This window comes from Zonotrichia leucophrys, chromosome 7 (assembly GCF_028769735.1).
Source record: "Zonotrichia leucophrys gambelii isolate GWCS_2022_RI chromosome 7, RI_Zleu_2.0, whole genome shotgun sequence".
Classification (NCBI taxonomy): domain Eukaryota; kingdom Metazoa; phylum Chordata; class Aves; order Passeriformes; family Passerellidae; genus Zonotrichia; species Zonotrichia leucophrys.
This window is the reverse complement of record NC_088177.1, coordinates 31,248,848-31,272,222: the sequence shown is the minus strand read 5'-3', so window position 1 is coordinate 31,272,222 and position 23,375 is coordinate 31,248,848. Positions and strand designations below refer to the sequence as shown.

Below are 23,375 nucleotides of genomic sequence, written 5' to 3'. Positions count from 1 at the left end.
ACTAAGTAAGAAAACTTCATTAGCAGTGGGGCACTTAAACTAACCCCACTGCAGCATTTTGATATGCTTCATTCCTGCAGCTAGTTAAAAAAAAAACACTTTCATGTTGCAGCTTCCTTTCCTTTTCTGCACTAATAGTTTTATATCAGCATTATTCATAATGCATTGCCAAGTCTTGTTGAAATGGTAAATTAATTGTAGAAGAAGAGACAAATTAAATGTTATGGGGTAAGGAGAAGAAGACACAATTTCAGCTAAATTTCAGAATAAATGGAAAAAACTCATGCAGTAGAGCTATAAAAAGATTCTTGCAGTTTAAGCTTCCAAAAAGTCACAGATAGCGTTGAAATGTGTCACTGATCATTTTGTATTTAAGTAACCTGAAGGACAGAATATGTGGTAGTATGACACCTACCTATGATTAAACTGGGAGATACAAGGCAGTGCCATTCTAAAAGACATTCAAAGACTACACAAGTGATAAATAAAGGAACATTTTCACAAATAGAAAATGTAGCAGACTAAAAAAAATATTTTACATCAGAGTCTTGTTTTTAATTGAAACCAATGCTAAGGAAATCTGTTAAATGCCCAGCTGTATCTCTTAAGGGTGCATGCTGTAAAATGCAGTGATGTGATTTTGTGTAGTACCATTCAAAGTGATGAACTCCAGACATGCTGTAATGTCTGCTTTGTCCAGCTTTGAATTACAGGATGGGAATTTGCTTAGCAATGTGAAAAAAACAGACAGGACAACACTGACAAGAACATTATATTCATTAGTGCTGTAGGGGACCTTCTCTGTATAAATTTGGAAAAAGAAACCATTAAACTTTGAAAGTAGCAAACTTGGATCTTTCAAAGCCATGAATAATTTTTAGTTAGTATAAATCACAATTTTTGACAAACTGGAGTATGTTTTAGAGGAAAAAATCAACCAAACAAACAAATACAAAGAGAGATGATATTTTCATACAGCAGAGATTATCTTCCTTTGAGGACATGGTGAAATGAAATCTTGATGCTTAATGCATATTCTGGCTGCTCTCAGTAGGCAGCTGATATTGCTTTTTACTTGCTGCTAACAAGTGCAGAAGTTCTGTTTTCTCTCATTCTTGCCACATGACCCATCCCCTCTTTTCTACCAAGTGTGGTGTGCATTGGGTCTTGTCATGAGTGACTGCCATCAGCAAAAGAAGGTGGATGTGAGTTAATGAGTTAGTGGCTCAGAAGAAAGGCAAAGCTGTTTGATAAATTCCTTTGTTCATGAAACCCTGCCATGTGGTTCTGTGGGCACATGAAGGTGATTCTACACTTACACTGCTGCTGAAATTTTAATGAATCTCCTATTCATTGCTCTCACACCCACAGCTGCTTATTCAGGCACAAGCATTTGTATGGTCAAGTGATGAACTAGACTGGGAATACTATTGGGGTCAAAATAAATGGAGATTTTTTGGAAGGTTTTTTTTTGGAGGGGTGGGACATCACCGCACAGGGTGGTGCTGCTGGCACAACCAAGGAGCAAGCTGGGGCAGGATCAGCACTTTGGTAGTCAGACCAGGTAATCACAGCACAAGTGTCTGAATCCGAAGAGTTAATTTTTTCTGAGGACCTAAGAGCATGCTGTGAATGACTAAAAGTGCAATTTCTAATAGATTTTCAGCATTTTGTCTGTGAGCTATGATTTCAGTGTCTCATTAGTTTGATTGTCACAATATTAGCAGTTTCCTAAATGGATACTTCCACAAGCTTATGAATATGCTCATTAATTTATTTTTATATCATATTTTATATCATAGTTGACTCATTTATGCAAGTCACATTTTCCTTTGAGTGATACTCTCTTTTTTGCTGGTGATGATGACACATCCAGAAGTTGAAATGTGGAACATTTTTTTCACTTCTAACATTAGGTGAATTTTTGGGAAGCCTTCTAATGATATTTTTGTTTTGGTTTTTTTTTTTCCCAGAAAGGATTTCTTTGATCACTAAAGATGAAGCAGAAGGAAGTTTGGTGACAGGTGAAGAGGCTGAGAAGGTATCATTTTTTTTAATAAGCATCTGTTTGTATAGAGCTCTTGCTGTGGAACTGAAGAGTTTCTCATGTGGATAAATCTTCAGCTGAATGCAATAAGATCCATGTGAAGAAATAAGAATGTTCATTTGCCACACAATTGAAACTTCTTCATTTCAGACAAAATTACTTTAGCATGTACTAGTTTTACTGTAATTGGTCTTTAAAAAGTAGCATGTATTGAAATGATCTGAAAATAGCCTCTACAAAGAGTAGGAACTTCAGCCACTCTGTGTAGTGGAACAGCAGAGTGCTATTTACATATGTAAGATCACTATTTGAACTTCACAGAAAGAAATATGTTCTCACTGGTAGCACGAGTTCAAAAATATGATACTTTTTAAAAAAGGTTTTGTGAACTCCAGCAATTCAAGTTGTTGTGGCTAATTTCCACCATACATGCAGTGATACCAACATTTTTCCTTTGTGTAGCTTTTGTGGATGGGTGGGCATTATACATAATGCTGGGGGTATTATTGGTGACCATATTAGATCCTTTTGGAAATGGGAGTTTTGGACTATTTACAGGTATAATTTCTACAGATATGTAGCATTTTAGTAACTACAGTGATGAATGAAGGATGTCCCAGTTACAAAGGACTGAATTGTAACAGGCAGAATGGTGCCTCCTCTTTGGAAGGAAGCAGAATTCTGAGCTGCTGTCAAAAATGATATTTGTGTGGAGAGGATAAGATGGATGTTTTTGTATTAGTCTGCTAGTTTAGGAGAAAGGTCCTTGTATCACAGACCCCCCCTGAAGGTGAAACTGTGTCTGAAATCACCATTTTGCAGAGAAGTAGCTTTTATGGAAGATGCCACATTGATTTTTGCAGCTTCCAGGCCTTCCATAAGCAATAGGCAGAAATGGGTAGAAGTAAGTTCTCTATAATTCAGTTAAAGAGTAGAAAAAAGGTTGTATTTTAGAAACTGCTTTTTTTCATCTGTAACAATTTATCTCAAGGTGAAGAAGGCACAGAAATGTCATGAAAATGAAAAGCTAACAAGCTAGGAGTCCAGAAAGCTGAGCACATGTGCAGGATAAAAAGACAGAGTATGATGAGTTTTCTAGACATGAAGGACCTACTGGCTATTTATCATTACACATAAAGGTATAGAGCAACTTTTCCCCCAGTGGTGGTTTTAAAGAGTATCAGCCTTTTTTATCTACTTCAAGTGCTATTAAATTACTTGGAAACTTCCTAAGACAATATTGTTCTTGAGAACTGTACTTTCTAGTCTGAAACTACCACTGATGCTCAAAAAATGTGCTAATACTGTGTGAAAGAGCCACTGTTCCTTAGAGAAATCTCTACTAACCACAAAGACCTTGCAGCATACCATTGTGAGCTTGTGGTGGCTGAAAAATACTGTGTCTGCATGGGAATGCAGCACAAATGAGAGAGTATCAAGGACTGGATTCACAGCTGCCAGGCTAAGCTGGAGAAGGTATTTATAGGCTGAGTGCAAGTTTACATTTCTGTTTACCATCATCCTACAATCACCATATATTGCAATACATAAACTATTTTGTGACTGAAGGTCATTTTGTGATTGATTGAAGGTCATACAATAGCCATATCTTCCAATTAAATTGGAGGAATACAAGATATTGCATGAAATCAGTTTTGCAGCAGAGTTCTCTCAGATGGCAGTTACCTTAACTACCAGAGTAATTGGATTGCATCTCTTTGCTAGCTAAGCAGTTGGCAATTCAGATATTCACTAGATAACCATCTCCCCACACACTGTCCAAATCCAAACCTAGAACTCCAATTCCCATTGGCTGTAAAGGGCTCATATGACTTTTTCATTAAGGAACTGCAAGACGGTTATTCTTGGAGTAAGATCTGCAGGGATAGAATATTTTATCTTGGTATTGTAGGGCTGGTATAAAAATCTAGTCCTCTTTGGTCCAATTAAACCCTGCCACAATTTTCCTGTGTGATACAAAGCCAGCATTTTCCTAGGTCTACAGCAGATTGCAAAAATGGTTCATGTATTTTTTGTGCTGAAGGCAATACCCTTCATTTAGGGGTTATATTGGATTTTTTCAAATATCTCCCAACAGAGTAAGATGCAAGTTTTCTTCACCTCTGTAGAGGTTATGTGCAAGCCTGTAGGTCATGGGGTTGTCTGTCAGTGTTGTCCTTTGTGACACAAAAACCCTTTCTCCTATGTGCTGTTTACTAGCTACTAGTAGTTTCAAGACTGTTTTGTCTGTAAGATTACAGGTTTTATAGGGTTGTTGTCTGCAGGAAAAAGGAAGACATACCAGGCTGCTTATTAGACAGGTCAAAATTTCCTTTTTCCTTTTGCTTGAGGTAGGTTATGCATGCATATTTTCCTGAGAATTTTTTTTTTCCCTGTAATAGTGGAGATACTCTTTTTAGAGTATGAGGATGGTAGGTTAAAAGAGCAGAAATGTCAAGTGCATTTTCTGGTTGCTTTGGGGAAGATAATGGATTTCAGCACAGCTATTATATGTAATTTGCTTTTGCATAAATGTAAAACAGGTTTTCAGAGAAAAAACCCAGCTTTGGATGTTCAGCATTAAATGGAAACTTCAGGTTTCAATTTACAGCAAATCTTCATTGTACATTTCTCTGGCTTTTAGCTTCCTTTGCATAATTTAGCACGAGAAAGCTGATTGTAAAATTTTTGAAAAATGTGCTACTTCCAGAAATACCAATTGACTCTTAATTAAATGTGAAAAAAGGAAATTTGATCTGGCACAAAAAGCCTTTCAGAGCTGACAAATGTCATTAGCTTTTAGTTTCATAGTATGTGCTTTATATTACTACTAGATTAAGAACTCTTCCAACAAAAAAGATAAACAGACGTACAGCATCCTGAAATTCTAATTCCTTCTGTCACATTCCCTGACTTTCTTTTTTTTTTCAGCTACAGAATCTCTGATAAGTTAAACTCAGCAGGTCAGAACATGAATATTGTCTGTGAAGTGAGATTTCTATGTTTCTCTTGGATGTTGCTGCTTAGGATGTAGGAAAGCTCTGACCTTTGGTCACTGGGGTTCTAGAGAAGGATCAGAATATTTTATTTATTAAAATAATGTTTAAGCTTTTCACACTAGAAATGTATGGTCTCAGAGATTGGTGATATTGATAGGGATCCCATGGCCTCTTACACAACCTCTCTGGCTGACACAGTTGAAGTCCTCCGCTGAACAGCAGCTCCCTTTTAGGAGCACAAAAGAGTTATCTAAGCAGGTATTTATAGCCTGTTTAATGTGGCTATTTTCTACTTAGCTGTTCTCTTTCATTATCTGGAGTTATAGTGGAGTTGTTTCTGACTTAAGGATGACAGGACTCCAAGTCTGGGAATGTGGCTTTTCCTCATTAGCTTCATGCCTACTTTTTCTTGGGGGGCAGGGTTGTTTCTAGCTCTGTATACTTGTTCTGGTGCATTTTAATAAGAAGAAAAAAAAAGATTTTCTATTAAGGATATTGATAAAAAGGTGGTAACTAGAATTTGTAGACAACTGGATGCTTTTTTTAAGTAAGAGTTAAGTATTGCCATTTTCCCTACCATTTTAATGTTTTGGGTTTTTTAGGCTAAGAGAAAAATCTGTGAAATAATTTTGGAGGTGGTTGTACTCCAGATATTGTCTGTATGTTTGATTTCAGTTTTTATAGTATCTGAGCAACTTACCTTTCTCTTCTGTTTATGAATGTCATGCTTTAAGTGAAGGGCATATGGTGAGTTGTATCAGCAGCTATGGCAATGTAATTTTACATAATGATTTTCCATTTTTAAGACTGGCATTCTAACCATCTTGCATGTTAGAGGGGTTTTTTTTAATTATTCATATCTTTGTTCATTTGGTAAATGTTAATTGAATTAAATGGGGAAGCTTAAAAATTCAACACAAAGCTAGAATGCTGTGTGTAGGAAATGTCTCAAAGAAGCCATTGGGCACCCTCATGTATGTACTCATTGAGGGTTAGGGATTTTCTTATCCCTGAGCATTTTGTAGCTACACACAATGTTTTTGAAGAACATAAACCTGGTCAAACTGCAATGGATAAGATTTCCATCTAATCCAGAATCCCATCTGACAGTGGACAAAAAAGGATGGGTAGAGAAAATGCATAGTCCCAGGCTGCAGCCACTGATGTCTCAAAAACTTCTTGTGCCTGAAGTTGTTTCTGTGGACTTAGTAGACTTCAAATGATTTCTCTACTATGCATCTTTATTATCTCCTCCTGAGTCTAGGAAATAATATTTGCAGCATCCTTATCACAGGGTTCTCTACATGCGTTGTCTCAAGAACTATGTCCTTATGTCTGGTTTTTGACACACTTCACCATAAAATCCTTTAAAAGCAAGTCTTATGAAGTTTTTTGTAGTTTAATATGGTTTTGAAGGGTGGAAACCAGAAAACACATCCTTCCTGATTTTTAATTTTAGCTGGCTTTGTTTTGGAATACAGAGGAGATGTTCTGTTATTTTAACATTAAAGACATTAAGTCTCTCTGTTTTGCTCCGTTTTGTCAGTATCACTTTTTTTTTTTTTTTTTTTCTAGTTCTTGGCTCCAAAGGAAGAGAAAAATGAAACTCTGCCTCCTACAGATGAAGGTGGTGATGTTGATGATCTGGTGAGTGCCATAAAGATGTGGTGTGGCTTCAGAATTTAGCTGTAAGTGAAAGGTGCAATGAGAGAGCCAAATGGTTCTTAAAGCAATAGATATCAGAGTGCATGGCTTAGAAAACACCTAAGGAATTGAATCAGAAGAGCCACATTAAATTACTGACTTGCTATTGTAAGACTTAGGCAGGTGTGTAATTTCATGATGGCAAATACTGTGTGATGTAGTAACATAGGTGTTTACAGGGGTGAAATGTGTCCTCTAATATGCTTCAAAAGAGCCAGTGAGGCACTCATTTAAAAGTGGATTGGTGTAATTTACTATAATAGCTTTTTAAAAGGTTTGTAGATCTTGAACTGCTATTTATGTGGGTTGAAAACTCAAACATTTTAAAAAAGATGTTTTGATCTTTTGAATTAAATTTCTCTATATAGGCTTGCTGAAATTCAAGGATATCAGTTTTTTTAATAAATATTTTAGCCATCTTTTACAGGCTGTCTCATTACAAATCTGTCTCCAAGGCTTCAGCTGATGGTGTAGATGGTTTTAAAGAAGCTTAGATAACAGACAGATCTCTACATTTGGACTGTACTTTTAAAAATCTATAAATTGCACAGATGATTACGTGAAGATGAGATTTTTCAGTTTGTTTTTGGACTTTATAGAAGATTAGTACTGAATTCTGTGCAATCTATTTATGTTACATGATAAGGATTTCCAAATTTGCCTGGTTTTCTTAGCACTAAACACATATAAGAAATTACTTCAGTGCTGCTTCTTTCAAATCTGTTTCTTCTGTTTGCAGCTGGACATGATGTGACCAGTGATATATGGTGACTGTGGAAGCAAAGTTTTGGAAGAGATGGCTCTGTGAGATGGGGCCCAAAAAAAGATGCTAATAAGAAGAAAGTACATCCATCTTTATTTTCTCAAATGAGAACAGAAATCCCAGAAACGTTTCCAGCTGGTATAAATGGCATCTGGCTTTCAAAACTAGAACAGAAGATTGAAATCGTCTGAAGTATTTGGGCAGTAATGATACCTTTAAGGCATCTTTTTTTTTTTTTCTTTTCTTTAGAACTGAATTTAGCTTGTCCTTTGTATTGCTTTTAGCTGAACACTACTAAATTTAATGAGAATCTGCGCTGGTGCCTGAAATTCCTGTTGCATTGCCTGGGAAGAAAGACAGAAATGTCACAGCAAGGTTACCAGGTAATAGTGAATATTTAGTGGAGGTAACCCTATAGGTTTATTGTTACAGAAGTGAAAAAGTATCTTACTTTCATGCTTTAAAAAAACCAACCAACCAACTCAAATAAACACAAAACAAGATAGAGCAAAAAAACCAACAAAGCACCATGAAAAACACCACAGAGGCTTGTGGGAAAAAATTCTAGGTCAGGGACTGACAAGTTAATAGTTTGAAATTCACAACAGAATCTGAGGCACACAGCAGAGCCAGGTGTGCTGATTTTGCCACACTGACCCCAGATCACTAATTATGGTCTTCTCTGCACTACAGGTTCACTTTCCTGTCAGCTCAGCAGCAGCCCAAGATCTCTGTCCCTTTCTGTGACACATTTTCCTGTTTCAGGGGCTGGGATTTTTGTTGATTGTTTTAGACTTGTAACTAGTACAGTTAGTGTAGATGCTCCTGGTGCTGAAAGGAGAATGAATCAGTTCTGTGTCCACTCCATACACTGCTGGGAGCTCACCCAGAGCAGAAGGGTCCCTCAAAGCTGTACACTGACAGCTGGGATGGATAAGTTATAATAGTTAACACTGCTAACCAGGATGGAGTAATGTCTGCACAGAGCAATCCAAACTAGTGAAATACTGCTTAGAAAGAGACATTCAAGTCTGATTGCAGAGCTGAAGAGACAGTAATGACACCTTCACACATGCTTGTCTGTTAGAACCAGATTAATTCCTTTAAAATCTGGTGCTTCATGATTATAAATGTATAAATGTACTGTGCAAAATGATATTAAGATCACAAAAAAAGGAAAAATCATGATCTGTAGTTGCAAAATGTTGTGGAATATTTACACTTTATACTGGCCAACAGCTCCTGTGTGGGAAATAGGAATTGTTTTTTGCTCCTACTTCCTTACATAGCAACCTACTCTCTCCTGTCTTAGATCCTATCCTGACTGAGTTGAAAGCATTTCTCAAATACAGATGGCAGGGAGCAAGTGATTTTTGCAGACCTTTATAGCTTTTGTATCACCAGAAGATATTTTTCTCAACTGTAAATAAGGATTATTTGATCAGTGTTTTAAAGGCCAATATATGGGATATGCTGGCTGGGGGTTTCTTATACACTTCATTTTTTTTTTTGTTTAATAAAAGTATTTTAAAGGTCAGGTTTTGTCTTCAGAGCCATGTTTGCTATAATCAGGTGACTACTTATGCAGTGCCTAAAGGAAACTATCAAAAGCCCCTTTTCTGGGCCTACAATGCAAACATTGAATATCAAAATCCCTCCACAGAGGCAGAGTATACTTATCCTATTCTTTATGAACCCTCAACTTTGCAACACCCCAATAAAGTAGTTTTTACTATATTGCAGAGATGATGAGAAAATCTTGGGTCAAGACCACACAGAATATAGAACCCGATGACCAGAATATGGAGTTACTTTGTTTCTTTTGATTTAGTTGACCACATTTCTGGAGTGGATTGCTTCTGTCAAGGGCTATACATTTAGTTCATGGAGAATTGCTGCGTAGATCTTGCTACCTGTACAGCACAATATGTCCAGGTAAGCTCAGTGTGGTGATTGAGTTGCTAGTACTGAGAAGAGGAATGAGAATTTATGACTCAAAATAAATAAAAGTGAATTCTTCTAAGGCAAGAAAAGCATCTTTCATTCTGCCCAGGCTTCTGAGTTCAGTCTTCAGAAGCTTCTGATCTTGGTGAGGGTCTATCACATCAGCAGCCTGATTTTCTGTTTGTTCTTTGGCAAAGGGCCAGCTTTCACGTTCTCATTCAATGACTGAAAGAGTCTTACATTTAGTTTAAGTTCACATTTTCAGTTACAAAGTGTCACCTACTGTTTAGTGGGCTGACTCACTGTTTACACTGAGAATTCTCATTTTCAATTGCCACACTGACCAGTCCTCAGAAGCACTAGACCAGTTATTGACTTCAAAAGCAGCTTTAAAGGAAACATAAAGTGCATTTGTTTTCCTGCCAGCAGCAGCACATCCCTTGTAATGTACTTTATAGGCAGAGAAATTATCAGAGTGTCTACAGAAAAGAAGACTGTGAAGACTTCTCTTCCTTACTTAGAAGAGGAGTGTGGACTAAAAAGAAAATATTTTGCAGTGTGGACCTTGGGAGGTGGAGAATATCCAAAAATATTATACCAAAAAGGGTAAGTAGTATGTGAGGGAGCTGGGACCATAGCATGGAACTGAGAGTACTCCACAGAAAAGGACAAAAGGCTGGGTTTGGGAGTCATAGAGGAAGAGTAAGACTGTTCTGGTTACAATATTCTGTGAATCTGTAAGTGTCTAGGCTATATCCATTCTGCATAAAGCATTTTGCTCTGTCACTGGGTAGGGGGGTCTGCTACCTGTTACGTAGTTCTCAAGTTTGGTCTCATTCCTTTTGTACTCAGAAACCACATTTGTCCTCTTGGACAGTTGTCAGTATGCCACAGTAATAAAAAATAACTTCTAGAATGTTACATAGTTGAAGACTTGTGATTTGTGTGATATTAATCAGGTTGAAATGAATGTCAGGTCAACAGTGTGATGTCAACATGTTTGGAGAATTCTGAAAGCAAGGCTTCATCTCTGTCCTTGGAATGTGGCACAGAAGTATTACACATGCCATCAAAACACTCCTAATGTGAAGAGACCTGTTCTGCTGCACTGTGGTCTCTTAGTTGCCAGGGTGAATTTACATCTTGCTAACTTTCCTGGTATTTGGGTTTTGACAGAATTGTCTGTGTGATGTTGCAGCAGGATCTTTGGAATTAGAAAATGAGGAAGGAAAATCACTTATCTCAGTTGTGAATTCTAAAGACACAGGCCATTTTTATATTCTGCATTTGCACATGATAAAAGGCAAGGGAGGAATTCCCTTGTGATCTCAGTAGGGTCAGGGATAATCTGGAAAGAGAGTTCTGACTTGCATGTTGCTAAGCTGGCAAATACACTGGTGGATGTTGCTGCTGTGCTTGTCAGGGTGGGTTTGGATTTTTTCAACCTCACCACTGTCAGTGTGAAAAAAGCACTTATATTTAGCTGTTGGTTTGTGACGGTGGAAAACTCATTTCCACTAAATTTTCTGCTTTACTTCCTTTCCCCTTCCATCTTTATTCTTCTCTTGGTACCATTACAGTAGTGGAGCTCAGTGCTGGGAGCACTTGTGAATGTCAGATGTAGGAAACCTCCAAGTTTTCTTGTGTCTCTTTTGAGATGTGGGTTACAAAGGTTTTTTTTAAAACTCAAAATGTTCCCAGTACTAGCGGGGGACTGGAGGCCCACCCAGGCTTTTGTTTCTAAATTCTTTGAAGAACTAACACATAGAAAAAACAGTTCTTTCAGCAAACCCTCACCACTTAAAGGTGCTGGTAAAGAAAGGCAGCACTGACTTCAAGAGGTGACTTGCCTTTCTGGGGTTGGAGTTTGTCCATAGCATTTCTCTGCACTGTTTTGAGGGCAGCTCTAAAAGAAGTTCTGTACCAGTTTGAACTCTTTTCTTGTGATTACTGAACCTGAAAATTTAAGAGGAATAGATTACCACATATTAAAGAAAATAAAGGAAACCAGAATAGGAGAAGTTTTCTTTTGTAATACTATCATATTCTGATATGAACGTCTGAAATATATTAAAAAAGGAAAGGCTGTAATTTTTAGCCTCTCTTACTTTTCCCAAAGGATCAAAACCCACATTGAACTCTGCATAAAAAATTGGCATAGAGATACTCTTTACAAGAAAATTACTTGAAAAACATTTGAACAAAGCTTAGCTTAAAGTTTGATCATATTTTTCCATGCAGCAAGTTTTGGTAAGTGGAAAGATTATGTCCCACTCTACCTTCCCTCTTTTACTGTTCTGGAATAGTGCTTGCTTTTATGAAAATAAAAGAACTCAAAAGGAACATAAAAGCTCTCAATTTTGTTTTTACAAACCAGGCATAGCTTTAGTGCATCTGTGAGATGAGTGCCTTAGAATAGACTCTGCTCATCTGACTCTGCACATACTGTACTTTAGTGACTTAAGCTGGATAGAAATTAATCTGCTTCTTCCCAATAAACTTTGTGAAGACAGCATGACTAAGACACAGTAAAATTAATTCTGTTCCTTCTGATGCTTCCCCAGTACCAGTCTCAACAGTTGACCATCAAAAGCACCTCTTTTGGCAGGAATCTGAAATACTTACAGTACTTTTTGCTGTTACCGAATAATAAATTATTCTGCAGCACTATAAACTACTCAGATTTGGTCACATATATATTTACTGGTGTATTAATTCTTAGGGTCCCCTCCTATGCACCAAGTCAGTTGTATGGGCTGCTGTGAAAGTCTGGAGACTCTGTAATGAAATTAGTAGTTTGGCCATGGAAATATATTCACTGTTGCTTTAAATATATCAAACCAAAGGATTGTTTTTCTTCATGGTCTCACTGAGTTCCAACTCTGTCTCATCCTTTCTTCCTATTTTAACGCACAATAATAGGCAGTAATAACTGTCATTTTCTTCTCCTCCAGAAGGGAGTGAATCTTACGGCTTTCAAGATACTATCAGAAAACAGAAATACCTCCAATGTAGGGTATAACTAGAAACGTTTTCTGTCTGCTGTCTGAGACAATGCATAAGGGGAGCTCAAGCCCCTGAGGAGACCAACTGTGGTGCAGATATTTTTGCCTGAAGCATGTGGATCAGATATAATGCTAGGAAAAGAAAGGTAAAATAGCTGTTAGTACCTGATTGCTGGAGTTTTGTATGACTGGGATGTATGAGAATGCCTTCTCCAGCCTGCTAATGCAAGTAGTCAATTGACAAATGTTCTCTCCCCATGGAGCGAGTACATCAAATGGCCCCTATGCTGACTTTTCACAAGAGTTACAGGAACTGTATCAGAATGCTTAGGGACCCTTTACTTACTAAAAAAGGAGGGAGGGGAGTGGAGAGAATTTTTTTTCTTTGGTCCCAAGCAGGCCAGCATTGAAGGCTCTGATCTGAATGGGTGAGAGCCTGCCAAGAGCATTTTCCTGTTTGAGTCCTGTGTGAATTTGGTGTCCTAGCCCACAGTTGTCCTGACTGTTGAGAAGGTAGCATTTCTCTGCCTGCAAAGCATGAAAAATGGCTCAGCAAAGGTGAATTGAGAAATCATATGATCTTTGTCTAGTGATTGTGATGTAAATTCCTCCCTGTTACTTCTTGGGAGCTTTCAGTAGTTGCCACCTGTAGGACCTCTACATTTCAGTTTAACACCAAGGTTTAGAAGGCTAAATGCTCTCCAAGAAGAGCATAGCACAAGTGATAGTAATCCACCTTTCACAGAACTGTGCTGGGTGCTGTACAAATTTGTATGTCATCTGAATCCCACCTTTAACTAGCATCTGATCTTCTAGCAGCTCAACTTTCTGATTCACTTCATTTTCTTGGGCAGGCTGGGGGGAATTCATCAAAGATAACATCAACCAGCAAGTATATCCTTTTTCTCCCTGTGTAAGAGGAATAAAGATTTTGGGAAGTAAGGTTGGTTTGGTGATGGGAAAATTGCATATGTTTAATGAACTTGCTTTTGTTTTATATGCTATCCCTTAAAGTACTAGGACTATCAGTGTATTTTGTAGCTATTAAGGCACTGATTAGCAACAGTAACATTATCTTTGGATAATGCACTTGCTGCAGAAATGCCTTGAAGAGGCAGAGATATGGAAGGTTTCTGTCTTTAGTACTTTTGCTGGCTAACCAACAAGGAAACCTTGGGAGCACCTGCGCTTACAGGGACCATATGCATAGCTAAGCTGGGTGGGCTTGCTTCATGTTGTTTGTAAGGGATCTGTGCCTTTGTCACAAGGGGTGGCTCAAAACTGTGTGAGATCTGGTGGTCAGGCTTCTTGGAAGATAAAGGAGATATTCCAGAAGAGGTGAATCCTCAATGATTCCATCTAAATTAATCTGTAAATTAAACAGTAAGAGAAACAGGCTGTGTCCTCCACAGCTGCATCAAAATTTTCTCATTGTTTTATTTTCTAAGAATATAAGAGAGCTAATATGGTTCACTAGTTGAGGACAGCAACAGTGGGGTTTTATACCTAGTTTGTTGAAGGCTCATTAGGGGCCATTTATTCACAGTTTTGCAGAATATCCTGAGTTAGATGGGACACACAAGGGTGATCGGGTCCAACTTTTAAGTGAGTGGCCCATACAGGCAGTGAACCCACAACCTTGGTGTTGTTAGCATCATGCTCTGACCAAAAATCTCTCTGTCTGTTGGTTATTCTCCCTCTCTAATTGGGGAAAGTTGTTTACTTATGATATTTCCCAGGGAAGGCAGAGGAAAGACTTTTGATAGACTTTGGTTGGATGAGACTTCATATACAGAAGGTATGTGAGTGCAAAAGTTTTATGACAGAAGATTTGGGGGAATGGGAATAAATGAAGGATAAAAAGCAAGTTATTTTGATGTTCCCTGGGCATGAGGAGAACATGATCATTAGTCTTGAGGAGAAATGGAACAGTGGGAGTTCCATTAAGTGTCCCACAGGCACCAGGAATATATGAGAGGCAGACATTAAACAGACAAAGACTGAGGTATTCTGGAGAAATGGAGAAGCTGTTATTCCACTTAATGACTGTGAACGGCAAGGAGAGGAAACAGATGAGGTTTCAAAGGTTATTATTGGAAAGAACAGCCTTTCTATATCTCTTTTCACATTCCAGAAAGAATGATCTGTTTTACATAATGAGCATTTACTTACAGTTCTCCCAGACACACACACACTGACCTATTTAAAAATGCAAATGGTCATGAAATTCCCTTCGGGCAGCAGTGACAAAATCAATGTAGAAGGAATAGGGTTAGTCCAGCAAGACAAGATGTAATGGGGTTGTAGTTTGTCTGCAAGAGATTTCTCTGCAGTCCTCAGGAAATGGGAGCAATATAGGCTTTAGCATTTGAATGACTCACAGCTCAAGGTTTACATATGAGATTGTGTATAATCCCTGTTAACCTAAAGCTGATGATGATTCAGAAGTAAGAACTGCGATGAGACAGAGGACATGTGAAAAGGAACAAACATGATGAGAGAAAAACATGCAGGAATGACCTTTTGCTACCCACAGGTCACTGTAACTTTAATACAAGAATGAGACATACCCAAGGGGACCACTGGAAATCACGGGAACCACATTATGGATACATGTTACAGATTGAATGTGAGCTGGAAGGGAGGATCAGCTTCACCTTCTAGAGGTGCTGTGTGCTCCTCAAGGGAAGATAATTCTGCAGAATCTAGTTCTTCATAGAAGAGCTGTGGGCAGTTTCAGAGATTTATTGTGGAGTAAAGAGAATTGAAATGCCAAGTCACAACTACATAGAGAAAACGTATGTTAGGTATCCAAAGCAAAATAATATCCTTCTCTGACATTTAACTGCTGGAGTTTTTGTGCAGGAATTTCCTTGTGATGGAACCTGGTCTTGAAAAATTATTCTAGGCCAGGCTGCAAATGATTTGTGGCTAGTACAAAAACTCATCCTATGGGATGAGTGAAACTGAAGAAAATACAGTTCTATCATTCACTCAGAAGCTGCAGAATGGCAGGAATTGTTGGGATGTAACTCTGTATTTTGTTAGGCTGTAAGTCATAGAGTAGTTTGGGTTGGAAGGTGTGGTAGGCACACAGTTTGTGGAGATTGGGATGGGGCTGTGGCAGAGCCTCATCCCCAATGGGCTCAGCTGTGAGCAGCAGGTGAGCAGCACTGACAGCAATGAGCCAGGGAGTGCCCAGGGGCACTGAGCAACCACCAAAGGGAACAGAGGGCACACAGGGGCAGTGCATCAACAGGAGGGGATAAAAGGCTGGGCTAAAGAATGAGAAGGGCAAATGCTTGCAGCCTTTTGAGGTGATACTACTCTGCATGGGCAGATGCCTGAAGCCTTCTGATGAGGTATGGTGATACTCTGTGTGGGCTGAAACCTTCTGAAATTGTATGGTGACACTGTGTATTTGGCCCTCTCAGCACTGGCACGTGCTGTGGTGTATGCTGCGACAGGAAGGGGTTTTGAAAAGTCACCTAGTCCAGCCCCTCTGCAAGGCTTCTTTAAAGAAACAATCAACCCCAGTTTCCAATTCCTAGAAGAGCAAATGCATCTGAAGGTAATGTACCCTTGGCTAAATTCTTTGTTGTACAAAGATTTCCTAAAGTCTCTGAGGATTTTCTGTGTACTCTCAGAGACAGCACAAAACCAGCCAGTGGGGCAGAAGCTGATGTCTTCATTGCACTACAATTTTCCTCTGGGTAACATTGACTGCACAGATGATGCTGAGGCAAAATCCCCAGGTACAGCTAGGTCTGGCAGCCTGGTTGATCAGGTTCTAAATGCTCTGGTGGCAGGGTGCAGGGAAGCTTGCACAGCTGCTGTGAATGCTCTTCCTCTAGACTTTTGGGAATTTGTTTGGTACCCAACAAGCCACGCATGTCTGTGGAGCATGGATTTTTCCCTGCATGAATTAAAAGCATCAAGGCAACTGAGAGAGGGAGCAAGAAAAGGCAAGTCAAAAAGCATTTACAGTTTAAAGTCAGATATTAGCTGAAGAAACAGTTCTGCTAAATTGCTGCTCCAAGCCATATGATTCCCTCTCCAGCCTCTTTTGCAGCTGTGCTTCATTCCCAGCTCTTACCTTCAGATAAAATCAGCAATGTGTGCTGCACTTCCAGGTTTGGGAGGCAAAACCATTAATTGCAGGAAATTGCCATCTGATTCTGACTCTTGGGGACTGGAATGAGGTCCCCTCAAATCCTTCTGTCATAATGCTTTTCACCTCTCCAGAACCAGTGAGGCTCCAAGGTGCCATTCTTTGGGGACATAACAATTACTCCAATGCTGCATGGTAGGCCTCTTGCCAATTTGTTGTGCTAGGCTGCTCCATTATAGCTTTTTATCTTGCTGTACAACTAATGCCTGCTCTCTGAGGCCAGTGTCAACCTGGTGACCCATAATTATCTCTCCCTGAGTTTTCCTGTGATTACTAGTTCATGAAAATCATTTTGGATGATAAGGTGAGAAAAACTCACATTATGGTGCTGCTATATGAGCAGTTATGGTGTTAAGCATATGTATTTAATTCATGTCCAGAAACTCCTATGAGTAATGAACCAAGGATTCAGGTTTCCCTGCTGCTCAATTTCTAGCATGTACTGGTGGTAAGGGTTTCTTTCAGTGAGAATCTGCTAAAAAGATTTCAGGACTTTGTGTGTTTATTAATAACTTAGTGGCACAGAGAGTGCTGTAGCAGCTTACTTTCATCCTGAGCTTTTCAAAAGAAAAAGTATTGCTCCTATTTTTCATCTGAGTGGTTTATAATCTAGAGAGGCAATATGCACACAGGTCAGTATTGGTAGAAATGCAGATGTAGGCAGGACAAGATTGTTCCTGTGGAGGATTTTGAAGATGCCCATTTTGGGCTGGGGCAGTCAATGGCAAAGGCTGTGCTCTGCCTGCATATTCTGTGGGCATGTTAGTGTGCCAAGGCTGCACCGATTCCTTGCAAAATTAACAAAGAAACTGTTCTTTACCCACAGGCCTGGAGCGGAGGTGTCCTCAGATGATGTCTGTAAAAATAGGTTAGATCTGCAAAAAATCCAGTGGAAGCAGGCTGGTTGTGCTGTTCTCTTACCCCCTTATTGTCTGTTCTACTCAAGAGGCTAAAGCATCTTCTAGCAATAACAGAGTTTCAAATTTAAATCCATCCTCTTGGGCGGTAATCTCTATTCTGTGTCTGTATCACTGAAGATGTGCTCTTGTATAAGGGTATATTCACAGGGTGACCAGCTGGAAGCTGCATCTGGGAGGTGACTGTGAAGTACCAACTAGAGCTGCATTTCCTGGGACACTCTCAGCCCCCTTTGCAGGCCTCATCCCCTGTGGGCAATGAGCTGCTTAGAAAAGAGGCCCCTTGCTCTGAGGACAGTGTCTGTCTGACCACACTCTAAACAAACAAGCCCTGTCTTTTGCACTTCTGGAGAAATATGTAGGAGGGAGGTGAATTAAATAAAACAGGACATCATTTTTCAGTAAAGGAGAGCTAGGCTGTGCTCTGGGTTCTGCCACAGATACTCTGCACCTACATCCACTGTACTCCTCATTTCCTCCTTGTATCTGATTGTAGAGTGCCCATTTATCTGTGCAGTGGGTAGATCCTCCATCTGAATCACGGTGGAAATGCTGTGTTTGCTTAGTGACAGCTCCTCTTCCAGCTGCTCTTTGGAGCTGAACTCTGCTCCCCGTGTTACACTGAGTCATTTAGCTTGGCAATTTAGACCATACAGTTTGTATGACAAAGGAATGATTTTTCTAGCTCAAATAAGATCAAGCATAGATGATCTTTTAATGAAGTGATCCTTGTGCCTGATTATATTAACATCACAGGGAGACAAATGAACCTGAGCTGCAAAGAGCCCCCTGCAGCTATAATTAGATGAATACAGAGGTTCATATTGATCTATCCATTGGCATGAGGCAGGAAAGAGCATCACCCATATATGCTTTCAAGACCAGAAGCTGGCGCAGGCTGCAGAGATGTCAACTTAAAATTGTGATCCTAAAACAAAAGTTTCAGCCTGCTTGTTTGATACTGTTCCACCTACTCTGCAAAAGAGATGGCCTGGAGTAGATTCTGTGCCTCTGGAGCTTTTGGGGTCACTGTTGCCTGGGAGGAGCTCTGTTTTGTGTGGTGTGACCAAGAGAGCAGCTGTGCTTCGTTGATCAAGGTGGTGGTTGGTATCCTAAGAAAACCCATTGTAGGATTTTCCTTCTTTCTTGACACCAAGTTGGCTTGTGCACTACTCAGTGCCCAGTAGTTCCTGATTACTGATCAGCACCTTCTGGCCAATTCCCCCAGTTTATATCTGAGCATGAGGTTCTGTGGAATATCCCTTCTGTCTGTCCTGGCCATGCTTTCTCCTGGCTTCTTGTGCACCTGCTCGCTGGCAGAGCACCAGAAACTGAAAAGTCCTTGATTTAGGGTAAGCGCTACTTAGCAACAACTGAGACATCAGTGAGTTATAAACATTATTCTTACAGTAAATCCAAAACACAGCCATGTACCAGCTACTAAGAAGAAAGTTAACTCTCTCCCAGCCAAAAGCAGGACACTGCTGTAGGATGTAGCTGTTTGCTGTCCCATGCAGCTGCCTGATAGCCTCACTCCAAAGAGAGCATAATCCCTTTTAACTAGCGCTTCACTTCCTTGATTGCTTTTTGAAATGTCTAAAAAAAATTATTTTCAAAACTATCAAAGGAATCTAATCATCTGTTCATGCTAAAATCTGTATGAGCTTACAAGAGGTCTCCAGACACAATTGCTTCAATGCAAGGGTTGTTCCTGCACTCTTTGCTGCCTGCTGCAGGGTGGCTGTGGAGGACACAAAGCAGCAATGTGTCATTGGAGCTGGTGTTGCTCTCTGCTTGGCAAAACAAAGCATTTCAAAGATCTTATGTGCTAGAAAACATGTTCTGGTGGCTAATCAGTGATACCTGTGATTGGGACATATGGGATTTACTTGTAATTTTGTTGAGTTCTACCCTCTGGGGAGGTGATTTAGGTCAATTCTCTGAGTAGAGCTTTGAATGGGACTTTAACATGAGTTTTCAGTGCTGCTCATCACATAAACTCATCTTTCAGTGCTGGTACGCCCTTTGCCTTGCTCAGTGTTTGTGCTAGAGGGACAATGCACTTTCAGTGCACCTTTGAGAGCAATTTACTGGGCAGTTCTTGAGCCCTTTGGTAGATTCAACATCTTTTACAGTTCCTTGGACAGCCATCCTTCCCCTTTCTGTGCCTCAGAAGGAATACCTGGCTCAGAGGCCACCTGTGAAGGAAGTGTGAAAATGCAGTGTTAAATACATGAGATGGAAAGGGATGAGAAAAGTGTGATAATTTTGTTAGAGAAGAAGACATTAAAAGCTGTACTATATGCATGGGTGAGGGGAGAATCAGATCAATTTAGAGGTGAGCTTGAATCAAAAATTATCATCTCTAATTCCCTCAAACCTAAATGGTGTTTTTGTGTCTTGAACTGAGTTCTTATCAGCTGAACCAGACCAAACTGCTCAACTCCAGCAACATGTGAATGGTCTGAGACATCATCTGTGATTGCAGGTCTCAGATCAAGATAAAAATGCTAGAAGCAATGTGTTGCATTTTGATTTTATTTTTGCTGGTTTGCATACCAATACAGTTTCATTGACTTCATCAGAGAGATGCTTATTTTGTACTTTCTTGTGAATAAAATAAGTTCCTCTGCATATCCAGATGGGTCTATGACAAAAATAAGGCAGCCACACTGCAGTAACTGGTTAGTCAAGAACTATAGTACATCAGAGAAGAGCTGGTTTTGCTTTCCCCTCTTCCTCCTCACACAGCTTCTAAAGGCACAAGTGAGACATTCTCCTGACATTGAGAACTGAAAATGCAATTGTCTGTTGTGCCAGGCTAATTAGTGCTTCTCTTGACTGTCCATGACAATAATGCTGTGTAACTGGAGGTATTAACTGATTTATAAAACAGGAGTTAGAAAGTGATTTTTATATTTTTTTATTACTCTTCTAGTACACGCCTGCTTGTGGAAGAACAGGACAGAAGTGTAGTAGAGAATCACTAATTCAATATGACACTTGTTTTGCAGTGTGGCAGGTTACGCCAAGTTCTTCTGTAGTACCTGGTCTATACAGTGGGTAAAAATAACACTGGGGCTTATCTCAAACTGACAGTGGTAAGAAAGAAATTTGAAGCTAATGTTATACACACATCCCCATCTTTCCTTGTAATGGCCACATACTGCAGGGAGCCTGGAATGATGGATCTCTTTGCAGTGGGCAGTAAGGTTTTAATGGTGTTATGAAAAGTGTTTCTTCTAACATGGCTTTTTGGAGGGAGCTAAAAGTTTAACATTAAAAGTCAATATGTGAAATGGGCTTAAACCTAAAACTGTGACAAAGAAAAAAACTCCCTGTCCTTGGAGCATGGTTTCTCATACTTTTCCTGAATGTGCAGTCTTTTGCGGCTGGACAACAAGGGAAGGGCTCTTGGAGAATTCAGTGAGTTTAATATGTAATACCTGGAGGGGTTAGAAAGCAAAAAGATGTGAAAATCCCAAATCCCTACCACATCCTTGCTCTCTGGTTTTTGGAATGGTGTTTAGTTGAGCTGCAGGTGGAGTCAGAAAATCTGACCCAAATCTTAGGTTGAGTAATGGATTCAGCCCACAGTGGATGCACATGTCTGTAGGTATCTGTCACGTCAGCTGATCTGCAGAGACATGCCACATTATCTGCTTCCTGAAGATGGCTTAAAATGCACTGGTGGAGGATTAACCTCCTCCTGCCCTTTGGGCTCAGGGGAGCACAGTGTTCTGAGGAGATACTTGCACAGCTCTGACCTAGCTGGCTCTTCTGCATGCTTCTGTTCTGCATGATACAGACAAACCTTGAGGCAGCTGGGGCTCACCTAAGCAACAACAGCTCCTTGTGTGTTGGGTTAGTCTTCAAAAATTGTAATCCTTAAACATCTGGTCTGTTCTAATTTCTCTTCCATTCTTCTCCTGAGAAGTACAGGTTTGTATGTGGCATCTGTCCCTCACCCTCCTTTGCTCAGATGGAGATAAAGAGTTATTACTATTTGTAAATGGCCACAGCATCTGTTGGAAAGTGCCTTCTGCATTTCAGATCTATTTCTTTCCTTGACTGTTTTCCTCCTTTTCTGTACCTGGAAAAGGAGCCCATCGTTACTTTACTTGTATGTTAGAAGTTGCTTTGCTTTTTGAAACACTGTAAGAACCAGGTACTGTAATTTGAAACAAGCCCTGTGAGCAAACCTGTTTTGTTGTCCTCTGCTAACTGGATTGTGTCTTACCCCTTGATGCATGGTTCCTTTTCAATTTCTGACTAAGGGCCCAGCAATGAGCAAGAGCCATGCACCCTGGGGATAATCACCCTCCCTCTAATGTGGGGGTGGTCAGTCACTGGAACAGGTTGCCTGTCGTGGATGCCCCATCTCTGAAAATGTCCAAAGCCAGGCTGGATGGGGCTCGGAAGGCAGAGATGATGAAATGAGATGATCTGTAAGGTTCCTTCCAACTTAAACCTTTCTGTGATCATAAATCAGTGGTCTCTGTATTTACTTCAGCATGTCCAAACTTGCTGTTTCTTGTCCCATTCCAGCCTGAGAAGCTTTGGGAAGCTGCAGCTGCATCACCCTGAGCTGAGCTGGTGCTGCAGAGGACTGTCCTGCTGTCCTCAGGAGCAAGGCAGTGTTTAATGAGAGCAGCTGGCATCATCCAGTGTACTGATGCCTCCAATTGACAGGCAGGCAGTGGGATTGCTGCATTATGGCCATATTAACTAATCACCGCTGATAATTGTTATTAATCATTGGATCTGTAGTATGAAGCTTTATTTCCTCAATTGTGACTGTTCGAGGTGAAACGCAACAACTGCTTAACAGTGCATAAGTAGGATAAAAATGGAAGGAAAGGCTTTTCCTCCCCATCTCTCTGAAAAAGCAGCACCTTTTGCAAGGTCTCCAAACCACATCTGTGAGCCACACTGGCTTTGGAGATGATCTGGTACCCTCTAGCTCTGTTTGTTGCACAAGAAAGTGAACTTTTGTGTTGTTCCCTAAAAAATCCATTGCCTTGTAGTTGTGCTTAGTTTGTAAAATTTCTGCGCAGACAGAAGGCAAAAAGTGAAAAGCACTAATTCCTTCCTGACTGTGGGCAATTTCTCTGCAGTACAGTGACAACATTTTTGGGTTTAAATGGCTGTGCACTAGGGCTTTCCTCTTCTCCCTTCTTTGGAGAGTGGTTCTGGAGTCTGGGATTTCTCACTGTAGAAAGTGCCTTGATCAGCTTCACCCTGTTGGACTCAAGGATAATTGTGGGTCTCTTCCATCTCAGGATATTTTATGGTTCTGGCATGCTCAGTCTTTGCTGTGATGGCAAATCAGGACACATGGTTTGTGTCTGGTTTCTCAGAGTCTTTTCTTGACCTGCCCAGTTTCCCACCACTTCCTGAGCAACTGCTGCTGATTGCTGCCATTCTTTGATTGCTGAGCACAGGAAGCATTGGAAGAGTTTGGCTTCCCATTGCATTTCCAAAATCCCTCTTTGTCAGGACTGGTTACAGCCAGTCCAAGGAGAACAGACACTCAAGAGCAAAAATGTAACCCATTCATTACAGAACCTGGACAAAAGGGGCCAAAGCCCTTAATTTCCCCTGCAGTTCATGTCCTTTAGTGAGACTGCCCCTTCTGATGTGGAGAGGTAAGAAAAGGTAATTAAACAAGAAGTTAAAACTCCTGGGCCCCAGCTCCCAGCAACACTAAAAGATTGATGCATCATGTTGGGGATGCTTCAAACTCCATGATTTGCTCTGCTGCCTCTGCTCTGGGGCTTCTCACAGTGGGCTCTTCTGCCAGTTCACTCAGTGATGCTGTTAGA

General features: G+C 40.1%; 1 protein-coding gene across 1 annotated transcript in view; it reads left to right on the top strand.

Annotated features, from left to right (window-relative positions):
- The window catches only part of XRCC5 (X-ray repair cross complementing 5), a 49,800-nt gene extending 39,459 nt beyond the window's left edge, over positions 1–10,341 (top strand). The window contains exons 19-21 of the mRNA XM_064718449.1: positions 1,974–2,041; positions 6,622–6,693; positions 7,490–10,341. Of these exons, the coding sequence (XP_064574519.1) occupies positions 1,974–2,041; positions 6,622–6,693; positions 7,490–7,504 (155 nt within the window). The 3' untranslated portion in view covers positions 7,505–10,341. The remainder of the gene's footprint in view (positions 1–1,973; positions 2,042–6,621; positions 6,694–7,489) is intronic.
- The last annotated feature ends 13,034 nt before the right edge of the window (positions 10,342–23,375 follow it).